Here is a 14734-nt window from a genome sequence, read left to right as displayed (position 1 = left end):
AGCTTGTATCTTCTTGTCCTAGCGGTTCGTCACAGACACCACATCGAGGTAATCCTCTGCACAGTGTGGACACACCGTTCCTTTGGCAGCCGCTACAGCTGGCGTGAGAGGATTGGTCTTGCTGTTGTGTGTGACTGTGCTGCCACTCTTGCTCGTTCCGCTGTCTTCTTGGCCGACGCTGTGATGAGCGAGATCGCCATTGCAATGCGAACAAACTAGTCTGACCTGCGGAGGCGGAGGCTTGATCAGGCTTTTACCAGTGACATTGTCGATAGCATGCTTGGCAGACATTACGTCGAACTCTGCACGCTCAAGATAGAGCTCACCACCCCAGGACATAATGTCAGCTCTATATTGCGCCTTCCATGACTCGAATCTGCGTCGAATTGCTGCATCGGTTATGTATCGAGGGATTGTCCGGCACAAAGCCAGCACCGACGTCTGGAGATCATTGGTCTTGATGATGTAGCTCTGGAAGAGGTCGAATGCCTGTGTTGTAGCTAGACCGGTCAAATGGACTCCTTCGAGGTCACCATTCACCGCCACAGTGGAGGTCATTTTCGAGATGTACTTGGTCAGGGCAGAGTCGTCGAGATGTCGAATCGCTACAGCCAGCCGCAACCTAAGCGGAATAGCCAGTCGTGCTCGGAGAAATTCTTCCCATGACAGATTTTTGAGATACATGAGGACCCCACGGGCATAGACTTCGGTGATGGTTGACAAAGCATGGTCGACAGTGGTGAGCCACAACTTATCATCGTCGTCCGGATCTTTCATGAAGAGGGTGCCATGGTCGCGGTTTCGACTGCTCCGCCGCTTCATTGCACCTGAGAATGCAAGGCCAAGCGTACGCTGATCCTTATTCGCTTTCTTGTCAAGTAGACAATCTCTCGCCAGCTTCTCCTCTCCGCTGAGAAGTGCAACAAAGGCGGCCTTCGAATGCTGGCCCTTGTCGACTAAGTCCTTAGTCCACTCCTTCAGCTGGTCGATGGTCCACGAGGCATTGGATAAGTAAAGGCAAAGTTGACGGTTGAAGACGTAGTTGGTGTAGACAAGCCGCTCGAAGTTAGGCAACTGCAGCTGCTTCACGAGTCCTTCGATCGATTTACTCAGTAGGACGTTTGTCGCATACTTTACTGATCCGCCGATGTTGCGCAAAGTGAGCTCTGGAGCAGGCACGTCTTCCATCCAAACGCTGTAGATGCCAAGGTACGACAAGTCAAGATTGCCTGTGTTTCGGACAGACCACTTGTTGAATTGACTCGCCCTCTCCACGTAATTCCATAAGGTCGTCAAGCGAACGCTCTGACTGACCAGATCTTTGTTGACAGACGGGTCGACGCCATACCCTTTAGCACATCGTGCCTTTGCGATGTCGTGTTGGGAGATGAACTTGGGTACGGATGTAGCAGTCTCAGCAAGGCCCATGTCTGCTTGCCATGGCTCGTCATCGAGAGAAGACTCTATGTCGCGTTTGAGGGTACCGTCCTTCCGGCTGCGGCTGTCGACCTGAACTTGTGACTGACTCAGGTGCGTTGAGGGTGTGGTTTTGAGTGCTCGCATTTTCGCCGTGAGTTCTTGCTCTGTCGGGCCACCAGACTTGCTTGTGGGCCCAGTCATGAACTTATTGCCATACATGATGAAGCCACTTGGGTGCAACAATGTCGGCACAGGAGAGGCAGTGGTGACTGCAGAGACAACATTGCCGTTTGACATTAGCACAATGAACGGCTGTTCTTCACTGCTAGCGTCTTGGCGCGTTCTGAAATCGAAAGACACCACCTTTGAGCCCTCTGATGATCCAGATGCTTGAAGTGCTACCTTTTCCACATCCTGAGCCCGTTCCAGGTAAGTACCCTGCGGCAATTCTTTCTCCCAGTGCTCTTCGTTCTGCTGAAGGACTTTGTACTCCTCGACAGCCATATCCCTCCCGAACTCGTACATCCTCAACTTTCCGTCGCTAGACAACGTTCCGAGACAGCCGCGCTTCGATTTTGAGAACCTCAGACTCCAAATTTCAGCAGATGGGCCAACAACGTCTGTCAGCTCCAGAGACGATTCCGGTCGTTGGTTGGCATGAGGAGTCAGCATTGGATTCATGCGACTCGTCATGCGTCTGTCCCAAAGGCATATGCCGGCATCTTTGCCTTTAGGCGAGCACGAAGCGAAGAAGTTCTCATCCTGCCAGTCAATCGCTAAGTTGTTAACGCAGCGGGTACTGAACTGCAGCCCGGTATTGGAAACATTGTTGCCCTCTCGCAGGTCATATAGCTTGAGCTGCTGGCTTCTCAAGCCTGCCAACAACAATTGCGGAGAGGTCGGGAAGAACTTGCTACTGTAAACGGTGTCCCCATTGGCAAACTTGTGCAGTGGTTCATATGAACCCTTCGCCCCCAAATACGAGTTTGAAGAGCCGCTTGCAGATTGTGTTGGTGGCAGTCGTTGTGCAAAATCCCACACATGGAGGCAGAAGTCGCTACGAGGCCTCTCCAGTCCAACGGCGAGAAGATGCTCCGAGGAAATGGACACCGCGTTGCACGGGCGCTGAGGCTTGACCGGAAACACAATGGGAGGACTTTCGTGCCCTTTGCCCTCCGACAAATTCAGCAAGGCGACCTCGCCACTGGACTGCCCTACTGCAACAAGGTGCTCAAAGTCTGGATGAGGGTGCCAGTCGAAAGCGCGGAAGGGCGGGACTTTGGAAGCCGACTTGGTCGTGTCGTACTCGAGAGCAATCGGACCAGATCGATGCGCCTCGTTTCGAATGTTGCAAAGCTTGAAATTCCTGTTGGCGACATCTGCAATAAGGAAGCGCTGGTCGCTCCCAGTCACCGAGTTCTGTGAGAAGCGTATAGCAGCTTCCATTTCGAGCAGCTGCTGTGGAGTGGGTGCATGTCGATGTCGGTCGTAAATACTGATCAGTACTGTTTTGAGTGCCGAGGTGGTCTCTGGCTACTCTACAAAGGGTTGAAGCCAGCGTATGTGATCTCGACGATGAACACAGCTCGGGGGCCGTTGAAGTGACGCCTCGTTAAGGTTCCGCTGATTGGCTGAAGCGGCCACCATAACTAGTGGCTCCCTGCGACGCCTGATATTTCTCCATCTTCTAAAATTATTTCCCCACGTTTTCGATCTGCCATACACCACTTTTTCCAGCGCGAGCTTGTCTGAGCTAGATGGTCTGAGAGCACTACAGATCGCTTGCCAACATGCCACGTAAACCGGGCTCCTCCTGGAGGGCCGAGAGACCGCGGTCAGACGTTACAGCAAGGCGAGAATCGCCCATACAGACCGTCATCGAGCCAGACTACGGCAACGGCGACTCGTACCGTCCCAAGCACAATGGCCACACGCACGCCAAATCCCAGGAGCGGCATCCACATCCCTACGACCGCAATCGCATCTCCAAACCCAACAACCACAGCAAATCCTCCCGCAAAAAGAACCCATCCACCCGCATAAAATCCCTTCAAAAACAACTCGACCGCGCCTCCACCTCCACCATGCCCGCCAACATCCTCGCCGAGAAGGAGCGCGAGCTCGCCTTTCTCCTATCCGACCGACAGCAATCGCAGCTTGGACCTGTAGAGCTGCGAAGCAAGGCCGACTACAACAAAATCGTTGGACGATACCACAAGATACGCTTCTTCGAGCGGCGGAAAGCAGAGCGGAATCTGCGGCGGCTGAGAAAGGCTAAGGAGCGTTCTGAGGATGGGAACGTTTTGGAGGGGGAGATACTGCCTACGACGGATGAGCTACGGCGCGCAGAGGTTGATTTGGTCTATACATTGTATGCGCCGCTGGATCAGAAGTATGTTGCGGTGTTCCCGAAGGATCTGTCAGAGGCATGGAGAGGCAAGAGCGGGAAAGCGAAGCCACGACGTTCAGAGGCGCAGAAGACAGAAGCTGACGGTACAATCGTGACAATCAATGACCCCAGCGGCAGGTTTCGGCCCGCACATTGGCAGACCATCGCTGAGATCGTTCACCCTGGTAACTTCCGCTACGGAGAGGCTATAGTCGAAGAGGCAGACGGAGAAGACAGCGTAATGACGCAGGACACGACCACAATACCACAAGGCAATGATTCCTACTCTTCCGTGGAGCTGACAGATGCGCAATTATCCGATCTAGAAGCACTACGCTATGGCAGGTTTTCGTCAGCCAATGGAGCTACGGCATCAGGTCCTAACGCCGACAATGTCCTGACGCATCGTGCTAAGCAAAGGAGGGCCGCCGCGTCCGATGATCACGACGGAGGAGGCAGATCTAGCAGTAAGCCAAGAAAGAAGCCAGCCTGGCAGAGTGAGACCGATGAAGCCATCGACCGAATGGATGCAGACACATCTGAGGATGAGGACGAAGGCGGCATGGGCATACAGGAGCCAACGAAACCGGTTGGCCGAAGCAGGAAGCGGCCGCAAAGTGCTCACAGACCTGTCCGAGATGATGACGGCGATGGCGATGAAAGTGATGGAGACGGCGGTTTCTTCGAGCGCTGATGGATATGTGAAGTGCCCGCGAAGTCACAAAACATGACGCGAACATGAATAAATGTTTGAAATGCTCTTGATATCTCGATTCACTGATACAGATGAATAGATAGATGCTCCTGACATAAGAAAACCACCTCGATGAAGCCTTCTTTCAAAGCTCAGTAAATACCCCCAAAGTCCCATATATTCAGATCTCAAACGCCTGTGCGCAGCATTGGATGGTGCGACTTCCTCTTGACGACATAAACAAAATCTCTCTCTCATCCTCAACCCCTCTTGATTAGTATAATGCCACATCTTGGCTCGGCGCTTTTCTTCGTCCTGCTCCTCGTCATCTCTTCAGGTAGCAGCCTGGAGCTTGAGATCGCTCGAATCCACGGCCGTCACATTAGATGAGGCAGGCCTTTGCACCTCTCCGATCTCCAGCTGTGGAGGATTTGCCGGTGGTGCATGCGGCGCGAAGTACCTCGATTGGTGTTGTGTACATATATCTTTTGTCTTAGGTGTTTTTCCTTTCTGCTTTTCATTGCGTGATACGGCCCTTGCCACCATCAGAAAATGGCGGTGGGTTTCCTGGCGGGCCGTGAGGTGGCTGACCAACATCGGGCTTGGGTCCGGCGCCTGGAGGACCTTGTCCAGGTCCACCAGGTCCCTTCGCGCCTGGTGGGCCTCCTGGACCTCCTGGGCCTCCTTTGCCACCAGGTCCGCCTGGTCCACCTGGTCCACCTGGGCCTCCAGGGGGTCCCTTCATGGTCATGCTCGACCGCTTGCGAAGCTTCTCACCAAAGAGCCAGAGCAGGATGGGCACCGGAATGCCAATACCAACAGCTGCAAGGGCGAGGACGGTATTACCCCAGCCATTACCCAGGGCGCGGAACATGGCTGGTGCGAATAACGGGAAGGAGAAGCCGGCCAGCGATCGCAGGATAGTGACGGCTGCAACGGCTGATGCGGCGAAGCGAGCATATGTGTCGACGAGGTAGCTGGTGACGCACTGGAAGGCGGCGATAGTGCCCATGCCGAAGAGGAACAGGCCAATGTCGGGAACGATCCAGAATACGAGATTCTGTGCGGACCAGCCATAGATGGCGAGGCCGATAGGAACCAAGAATGAGAAGGGGATGACGACTGGCATGCGGAACTCAGGCTTGCCTTTCTTCTGTGGGTCCTTGGCCTTGAAGTACTGGTACATCTTGTCGGATGTTTTGCCGCAGATGGGCGCGCCGAAGAAGAACCCCAAGCCAAGAGCGATGTAGTGCAGACCAGAGATACCAAGACTTTGGCCGTAGCCATCGGGCCTGGGGCCGTGAAAGAGTCTGGGCATCGTCGATAGTGCGAGGTAGAGGACACCATAGGAGAACGCCATGTAGACCGACATGGCCTGTACGATGGGCTGGGTGAAGAGCATCTTGAAGCTTCGACTCATTGTTGAAGCGACCTTCTTCCATACTGGTTGGTTCAGGTCTCCTTCGCCATCGGCCCTGTATTGATCATTACCGGTCTGCTTGCGGATGGCCTTGGCTTTCTTGTGAAGAATATAAGGCGCGTAAGTCTCCTTCAGCTTCCAGAAACCGGCACCCAGGATGAACAAATCGGCGATTGAGACTGCCCAGAAGATCCATCGCCAGTCAGAGTATTCAGCGACCCAAGAGCCGACTATGGGGCCAATCGTGGGTCCCATGAGAGGGCCCATAGCGTAAATACCCATTGCCTTGCCACGTTCTTCAGGCTTGAACAGATCACCCAGGACGCCACCGCCAATGGCTAGTGGAGCTGAGCCACCAATGCCAGACAAGAATCGGAAGGCGAGTACTTGTTCCTTGGACTGTGCGAAACCACAAGCGGTATTGAAGGCCAAGAAGACAAGATTCGAGCACTGTAGAACGATCACACGTCCGTAGAGTTCTGATAGGGGTCCCAGGAACATCGGGCCAACCGCATATGCCAGCACGAAGATGGAAAGCATCATTTGTGTTTCGATACCATCTGAGGTGTTGAATTCCTGGGCCATCTGGCCGAGAGCAGGAGCAATCATTGAAGACGCCAAAGGTGAAATAAATGTGAAAGAGGCGGTGACCAGTGTGGCTGCCCACTTCTTCTTGGACGGCCATGATTTCGGGTTGAGAGGGTCATTGGGGCCCTTGAAGTCGACCTGTGTTTGAGTCAGTATGGCGATGGGACGATATGGGAGGTTGTCACGCACCTTGAACGAGTCTGGCTTCTCCTTCGCGAGGAGTGGCGTTGGTGTGGGAGGTCCCTTCTCGAGGTCAACCTTCTGAGGGTCTGCTTTGGCCATGTTGGCCCGTGGTCCTCGTCGCATGTACACCAAGACTCTCTGGAATGTTGTGACTGTTGTGGACCCGTGTGGATGGACAAAGGTCGCTTTTCATTAGGTGTATAAGAATTATGCAGTGTGTTCATAGCCAGCGTCTCTTCTGACTGAGTATTAAATCTTCGGTGAGGGTCATAAGCTGTATCTTGGTTGTTGAGATATCCTTCTGCGAGGAGTCTTTGGTTAGCGACGAAGTCGTGGTCGTCGCTAGCAATTCGGGAATCGCGTGTTCGGAACGAGGGGGCGAACGACGTGGCCGAGTCGGGTCTGTTGTTGGTGTGTATTGAGCCCTCCTGATCGTAGTGGCCTACGTGATACTCAGGGCCATCATCGTACAGGACAGCGAAGGTGATCTCGCTGCTGGCCCTGTCTGAGCCATCGTTCTGGTGGTCCGCAGGTAAGGACCTGTGTTTATATGGCTCCGTCGACTGGATGCGTCGCAGTGATGGGAATCTCGAGGCCAGATTTGGTGTTGACAGCGGTCTCAACAGGTTCTGACCGCTGCCATCCCTTGCGTCCTCCTCCATGTTGATGTGAGGTGTCAAGGTGGTACCAAAGTGCGACTCTCGTTGCTGGTGTCGGTCGGCGAAAGGGTTCCTGCGAGTGTCGTGGGTGGCGGTAGACGCGTTGTCGCCGAATGCGTCGGACTGAGGGCGAGATGTTTGTCGAGACCGAGAATCGTAGCCCGAGGCGACTTCCCAGCTCGACCACCGTTGTTCCGCCAGGTTGGATGGGTGTGCCGGAAACGAAAGTGTGGTTGGCGAGCTGCAGAAGGGTATTGGGAAAGACTATTAGGCGGAGGATCTATCACTTCGCGTGACGGGGTTGGTGTACCAGATAACGAAGGACTAGTAGGGAAGTAAAATGAGAGATGACGAGGATAAGGCGTGGTGTGCTCAGAAGCCGACTAACGAAGGAACTGGGTTGACAAGCACGGGCTGAGCAGATAGCCCTGAGCTGTGGATCGGCGGAGAGTAATGAAGAGGAATAGGAAGGCGAAAGAGGAGAGGAGAGGAGGAGGGCTGTGAGCTGGCGGTGCCCAGGATAGGAGGAGAATAGAAATTCAAGTGGATCTACACGACTAGTACATTGACAGACGAGGCAGCATAGAGGATGCTCCTCGGTCTGGCTACGTATGATAAGAGCTAGGTCTCGACTCGCACACCATCCCAAAGAGTAATTTCTGCTATACTCACACAGATATACTAGTTACATTTCTGCATCGAATGCATACTAGCCAGCCAAGGGCGACCGCAAGAGTTACAGATTCAAAAGACAAGAAGAGGGGATCGAAGACAAGCAGAAAAGGCGAACCAGAACAATTAGAGCTTGCAGCCTTGCTAGATCGGCACCCCCTGGCTGGCTGGTGCGAAATAGGCTCTTCCTCAGGTAGCGAACCAACACAAAGCTTGTATTTGTCGCATTTCAGAGCTCGGAATGATCGATGTTTGCCTTGACATTGTCCACAACACTGCTGGTCTTTCGTATAGCTTTGCGAATCACTGCAACATTGAGCGGCACTGCTGACCACGACAAGGACCACAACAGCATAGGCGACCGATCTGAAAGCGACATCGTTGCTGCATCTGCATGGAGCAGTGCTCGAGAGGAGTCCGATGGGCAGTGACGGACTTTTTGCAGTAGGTCGGCAGGACTTATTCTCGAAAAGGTCAAGCGTTCTAATTTAACGTGGCCGGTGGCCGACGTCAAAACCAATGGCGTGCTTTTGGTGGGGCCTCAGATTGCCTTCTTTTACCAAGCCCCTGGCCGTTTTGGCGCTCTTTCCGCAGAATATCAATCATTAGTCAGTATGGAGACTGGACGACGACATGCACGTTGCACACAGAAGCAGAGTCGCTACCATGCGATGGATAGCTCTCGCCCAGTGTGTGAAGAGGTACGCAGAATGTCTTCGAGTAGCCAGGCACGCGGAGCTGCAAGGTCGTGTTGAACTCCGCTGCACAATGACGCTCACATCTCAAGCCTTTTTTGGGCGGGATCGCGAAATGCCGTGACGCCGTGTTCCTGCCCCAAGCGCAGTCTCGAGGCCAGACCTTCCCTGTCATTCGCTGCAGTGACTTCGAATAAAGTGAGTGATGATATAACTAATGTACATGATGCACACATATTGCCGTAGGATTTTTGCCCCTCTTCAGCGTCACTGCCGGCAGCCACACAAGTCGTTATCGCGACTTTTGCGAGGCAGTCGCACGGATGCGGCGATGCGCCAAGTAGCCTCTGACAAACAAGCGAGCAGTAGCGCCAGCGATCTCGACCTTCCTGCCTTAGCGCACTTGCGTGCTGTCGTCTGTACTGCAAAGCACCACCAATGCCCACGAATCTGTATGTCGCAATTGGCCTGGCGATTCTACGTATTCGGTTCTGGTGCCCCTATATGTAACACCCGACAGAGCATGCATTTCAGCCTGCAGCGGGCGAACAGGCAGGATGTTGCAGCGGCTCCAAACGCTGCAACGAAATCATAGAAAAGCCAGCTCAGCGGCCCGCGGCAACGACGGACAGCGCTAGTAGTCATAGTGTAGTGGCAGGCGTTATCCGGTTCGCATTGGCACCTGCCGACCGGTGACTGCCATTCCTAAACCGTTCCTATCGCTATCGCCGGCGACGTTGGAAATGACCGAAACATGCTAGCACGAACTGGTCGCACGTGCCGCTGGACATCATACACGGCTCAAGCAGCAATTTCCTATGGTCTTCAAGTCAATCTCGAATCTGAAGATCGATGATAAGTAGAAGTCTTGGCCGCGAGGCGTTCTCGCTCCATCCTGTCAGGCAAGTGCATGCGCGGTGATCTCAACGATGCACTGTACATCCATGGGCGAGTCTTATTATGCACGAAGTACCTTGATCCGTGTCGTTGGATCAAACATCCACAGGCTCCATGTTGGGAAAGCCTTCGGGTGGCCTCATCGCAACATCGGCGACCGTTCTCGCCGTTGAACGCTGTTATGGCCTGAACGAAATGAGCCGCCTCGATCGAAGGACCCCTGAAACCGTCGATGGCAGTGCCGGCCCCTAGGACACAGTTCTTCAGGGCCAGGCACAGGCACAGGCACCCGAAACTTCATTGCCCCCCTCCTGCTCGAAATTTGGGGGGTGTCCCTGCGGAGTACGAACCCTGCTCAATTCGAGATCCACCTCTATTTATGGCCACGCCAAGGGTGGTTTAGGCTTTTGCCCGCCGCGCTGCTGCAAGGCTGAACCGCCGTCTTTTCCGAGGTTTGCCTTGTGCGGGTCCACGGTCGAGGATTCCGGAAGCGCATGACCCAACTTGCTCTATCTCAATCGCGACCAAGCGCACGAGGCAGTCTCGATATCAAACACGCGATCGGGGGTCACATCTGGGGCTGAAACGTGGCGCTTGTCAGAGCGAGCGTCGACGAAGCATCATAATGAGGTCGTCCGGACTTTTCGTTCGAGTAGAGAACCCTAGCATATGCACGATTACCCCGACATGCATCGATCATGCACGTCAAGACTTTCTGCCGTAGACGGATATCAGTCCTCATCGTCCACCGACCTCATGCAGTCATCATCGACATTGCGCTTGCGCGACAACGGCATGTGTGTTGGTTGTGTACATACCGGAACCGTCAACCGCGGTCACACAATTGGTGAAGCTGCCGGCACTGAGTCGAGTACTTGCCGGCAACACACTCCCAGCGACGGCGACTTCTTGTTTGGTAGACCCAGACCGGTCTGATCCTAGAGTGCGCTGCAAAGTCACGAGTACTGTCGATGAAGATCGCAACGTGGTCCTTGGCGGAAAAGCATACCGGCGAATTCTGCATTCCTTCAGCCATTCCATGTGAGATGTGGAGATGACCATAACAGTGGCTTTGCAGACGTAGTACTTTCGCACCACGAGCCAGCATAGAGGTATCGCGAACCTTCTCGCTTACAGACTTGTGTTCACCACGCTGCAATCTGGGGAAGTCGCAAGCCTGGACGGATGCCGAGATCGTTGCATTCCAGAGGCGCCATGTGTTGACAGCCATGTGTCAAGTGTAGCGGGCCTCTCCGTCTGGCCCAACGATTTCGATGCAGCTAGCATACGCTACACTTCAGCCTGCTGACATCTGCCCAAACATGCTGAATGTGCAGCGTCTTTCACAACAAGCAGGGTCGCAATCGTCCCAGCTCCTTGCTCTAGATTTCCCGGAAGACTGCCAGCGATGATGGCAAGGCTCGTGAGGTAAGAGGTGCACCACAGCCTTCCTGCCGTACTTCCGCGCCCAGTCGTCCGTGTGCTGTTGAGAGTGAATCTTTTGCCGCATAGGCTCGTCCAATGTGCCTTGTAAACAGAAGCCCACCTGATTGATCAGAACATTGATATGGCCGTCCGGGTCATGAAACCGTATGAATATCTCGTACAGGGTCCCGAGATGCATGACCAGGTCGTATTGCTTGCCACCTACCCTTGCCTGCTTCAAGTCGTCCAGCTTCTGGACACTCTTCGCAGTCGCGTTCCTTTCTGACCTCATTACATTTGCTCACGGACGATGCTGGCATCTAGCTAGAGGCGTGGCGGGTAACGAAGTCCGTCCTGATTTGTCGTATATACTTCCAGGAGCCGTCGGGCACAATAGCGACGTCAACTGAAAAGTGTGTTGTCTGCGATGGGCTACATCTTCAGTTGCTCGGCCAAGGAGGACATGTACTTCGAGATCTCGTTGTCAAGAGCTTTGCTCGAGCCATAAGCTGATGTCGCTTGTTTGGATGTCGTCGCTTCACCGCCGGTAGCCTGCGTCGTCCCGTCCGCCTGCTCGGATGGAGCCTGTGCTTCTTGCTGAACCAAGTTCCTCTCAACAGGCTTCCCAGTTCCATCCCGATCCTTATTCGCCCGCCAAACCCCCTCCTCAACGCCCCCCGTATCCCCAAACCACTCCCTCTTCCAAATCTCCGCTCGCTGCTTGACCCTCTCCAGAATCTCTTCCGCACCCCTCCACCCAGCCTGCCGATGCCCACTGCTCACACTAACAGCAATACTCTCCTCTTGGATCCCAACCTCTCCCAAGCGGTGAGCAATGTACACCTTCTCGAGCCCATGCTTCTTCCTCACATCCTCCCCGATCGCGGAGAGCGATTTGAGAGCGAGAGCGGGATATGCGGAATATGAGAGGCGGGTGACGGGCCGGTCGTCGAAGTTGTTGCGGGTTGTGCCGAGAAAGAGGACGTTGGCGCCGGCGAGCGGGGAACGGGTGAATGCGAGGGCGGCTGGGATGTCGAGGGGCGTGTAGCAGAGTTCGGTGTGGGTGTGGGATGTGATGAGGGTTTGGGGGAAGTTGGTTGGGTTGAGAAGTGTGGATGTAGAGCTATTCGCAGAGGTGTCCTGTGCCTGCGCAGGTAGGATGTCCGTACCATTCGAGACTGGATCGGCTGCCATGGTGCACGATGCAGTCTCGACGGCGGGTTGCAATGTATGGTGATGCGTGCGCGCGAACGATCAAAAACAATCGTCGACTGCTGACACTCTTTCCGATCGCGCAAGCGGCATAGCTCCCCACTCACGATAGCAATGGCAGTGGCATAGGCATCGGGCTCAGTGAGCTCGACAATAGACACCAGTGCGGCAGCAGAGATGGGCTGCACTCTGCATTGATGATTCAGAAAGTGCGACTTACCTCACGTAATTTTGGCTATTGAGAAAGTGCCCCTCCAACTGCCCTGAGTCTGAAGGCGGAAGGCCCCGCAGTGCCCGCAATCCACGTGCGATGTCATAGCTGCGGCTCGTGCAAAGTCCAGGCTCTGACCCAAGGGCACGGTACGCAACAGACTGGCTATCATCGAGCCATATCTGATTTATTTACTGCACGAGATGCACAAGGGCGACGTGGTCGGTTTTCTGTGGTAGCAATCACGACCAGTTTGTGCTCGCCTCACTTTCGTTCCTCACACACCCATAAATCCCAAAGAGCAAAAAAGAATTTCCCATCGACTGGTCCTCATCTCGCCAACGCATCTCCCGTCCCCTGCTTAGAATTTAGGGTACATGTACATGGTCAAGGCCAGCAAAAACCCTCCTTCACCGCCCTTTCCTGAGCATCTCACACGTTGTCTACATGCATTTGCTCCATCTTGAAGCCATGATGTGGTACCTCCTTCAGACTTTTATGTAAGATTGCGAGCCACAATGTGGCCCTCCTCGCTAGCTTAGCAGGGGTCAAATATTCAAACCGGAAGGAGGGCTTCCGAATGCATCACTTCTATCTGTCCCGCAAGAAAATGATGTGGTGGCGACGGGATGTCGTTGGCTGGCTTTAATCTGCAGGTTGGGCGACGGCGTGTGTCGGGGATGTGTGCTTGACGTCGGCTCTTACGCCAGGGAGCCTGGGCTGGGTGGTATACAGATTTAGTTATCGTTTCTAATCGAGCCTTAAAAGACGTTTGAAAGCGTGAGCAATTGCTCCGTTTGGGTCCATTGTGCTCCAACTTCCAAGTGGGTGCATTGTCTTTGAATTTTGGTGTTACGTGTGCCCTACCGAGTTCTCGGGTCGTGACCCCAAGCCAAGATAGTGGTGTGCGCGTGGTTTCATGGAAGGCCCATCTTGGACACGAGAGGGTGTGTACAAAGTGCTTGCGATAACCACCCGATACCACCCACCTGGGCACCACCACCATTTGCTGTCACTGGTGACTTGGCTCCTTATCTCTCGAACAGTAAATACTCCTTGACCGAGTCAGTGCAGTGAATATTCCGGTTGCACTGGATCTCTACTGCGATGAAGAGAGTATAAGTGGTTTCCTTGTTCTCGACACCTTCTTGTTTCCATGCAACCAGGAAAGAGATGTATTCCAATTCCACCTTGTCATGCTATGGTGGCACCCTCTCCTACCCGGTGGGACGAGGTTCTTCAGTCAATCCTCGAAGGTATTGTGGATGAAAAGACATCCGGCATGAGCTGACATCGATCGACTGCATGTATCGAGTCGAAAATTGCCTATTCTTATGTGATCCAGGCTGTACATATTACTTATACAAGCTACCAAGCCCTGTTTTATGATGCCGCCGCTGGTGTAGGCGGCACATAAGTCTTCAAATACTCCAGAGGCGTCGTATCGAGCTTCTTGCCCTCCCTCTTCCAATCCTTAACATGCTCCAGCACAATCCCAGCCGCGCTCTCAGGTGTATCTTGCCGTCCAATGCATTCCACGAAATCACCCTCCGGGTCCATCACATAGAAGTAGATGCTATGATCGACCAGATAATCCTCCTCGCCAGGCTTCAGCTCTGGTGGTGTAGAGAAATATACTCTGTAGACCTTGCAAACATCTTTCACTTGCTGCCATGTTCCTGTGAGGCCGATCAGAGATGGATGGAATTCGTCGAGGTATGGACGAAGCACTTCTGGTGTGTCTCGTGCTGGGTCGACGGATATGAAGATCGATCGCAGGGTGTTCGGCGCTTTCTTTTGGATAATATCGATCGCTTCGGACATTTTGTCGAGCTCGTCGGGGCAGATGTCTGGACAGTGTGTGAAACCGAAGTAGATCTATCCCCGATTAGCGAATACTCAATACCGACACATCTCGTTCCACTTACCAAAGTGTACTTTCCCAGCAAATCCTTTTCAGTATACTCCTTCCCATCCACATCGCGCAGCACGAATGGCCCCCCAACCTTCGGCTTGCCATAGCCCTTACTCATCTCCACTATCCGTTTGCGCTCGAGTCGTTTCTTCTCGTACTGGAAATAGATGATCATGGCGAGACCAGTGCCGATGAACAACGCAGCTGCACGGAATGAGAAAGGCTGTCCGCAATACATGTCAGATGGTGGACCACATTACCTCGGAATGTCATACGTACGCCTGTGCTAAACCGTGACTTTTCCTTGGCTGAGTTCACCGCCCGACGGCTCGACTGCGAGAATGGTCGTAATTGG

General features: G+C 53.8%; 5 protein-coding genes across 5 annotated transcripts; 1 reads left to right on the top strand and 4 right to left on the bottom strand.

Annotated features, from left to right (window-relative positions):
* Nucleotides 1-18: 18 nt before the first annotated feature.
* Nucleotides 19-2865, bottom strand: AB675_6400 (SEH-associated protein 4; the record flags this gene model as incomplete). The annotated part of the gene is made up of 1 exon (XM_018146690.1): nucleotides 19-2865. One exon carries the CDS (start codon nucleotides 2863-2865, stop codon nucleotides 19-21), a length of 2847 nt encoding a protein of 948 aa, XP_018003823.1.
* Nucleotides 2866-3209: 344 nt separating this feature from the next.
* AB675_6399 (rRNA-processing protein EFG1) lies at nucleotides 3210-4502 on the top strand (the record flags this gene model as incomplete). The annotated part of the gene is made up of 1 exon (XM_018146687.1): nucleotides 3210-4502. The coding sequence occupies one exon, from the start codon at nucleotides 3210-3212 to the stop codon at nucleotides 4500-4502; it is 1293 nt and encodes a 430-aa protein (XP_018003726.1).
* Nucleotides 4503-5019: 517 nt separating this feature from the next.
* Nucleotides 5020-6792, bottom strand: AB675_6398 (putative transporter; the record flags this gene model as incomplete). The annotated part of the gene is made up of 2 exons (XM_018146686.1): nucleotides 5020-6648; nucleotides 6700-6792. The coding sequence occupies 2 exons, from the start codon at nucleotides 6790-6792 to the stop codon at nucleotides 5020-5022; spliced, it is 1722 nt and encodes a 573-aa protein (XP_018003803.1).
* Nucleotides 6793-11473: 4681 nt separating this feature from the next.
* AB675_6397 (Molybdopterin synthase catalytic subunit) lies at nucleotides 11474-12235 on the bottom strand (the record flags this gene model as incomplete). Its single annotated transcript, XM_018146685.1, has 1 exon — nucleotides 11474-12235. The coding sequence occupies one exon, from the start codon at nucleotides 12233-12235 to the stop codon at nucleotides 11474-11476; it is 762 nt and encodes a 253-aa protein (XP_018003864.1).
* Nucleotides 12236-13847: 1612 nt separating this feature from the next.
* Nucleotides 13848-14617, bottom strand: AB675_6396 (Protein SCO1, mitochondrial; the record flags this gene model as incomplete). The annotated part of the gene is made up of 2 exons (XM_018146684.1): nucleotides 13848-14342; nucleotides 14393-14617. 2 exons carry the CDS (start codon nucleotides 14615-14617, stop codon nucleotides 13848-13850), a joined length of 720 nt encoding a protein of 239 aa, XP_018003928.1.
* Nucleotides 14618-14734: the final 117 nt, after the last annotated feature.

Source organism: Cyphellophora attinorum (assembly GCF_001299255.1).
Source record: "Cyphellophora attinorum strain CBS 131958 chromosome Unknown Contig4, whole genome shotgun sequence".
In the NCBI taxonomy this organism is placed as follows: domain Eukaryota; kingdom Fungi; phylum Ascomycota; class Eurotiomycetes; order Chaetothyriales; family Cyphellophoraceae; genus Cyphellophora; species Cyphellophora attinorum.
The sequence above is the reverse complement of the archived record's forward strand: the minus strand, read 5'-3'. Positions and strand labels throughout refer to the sequence as shown.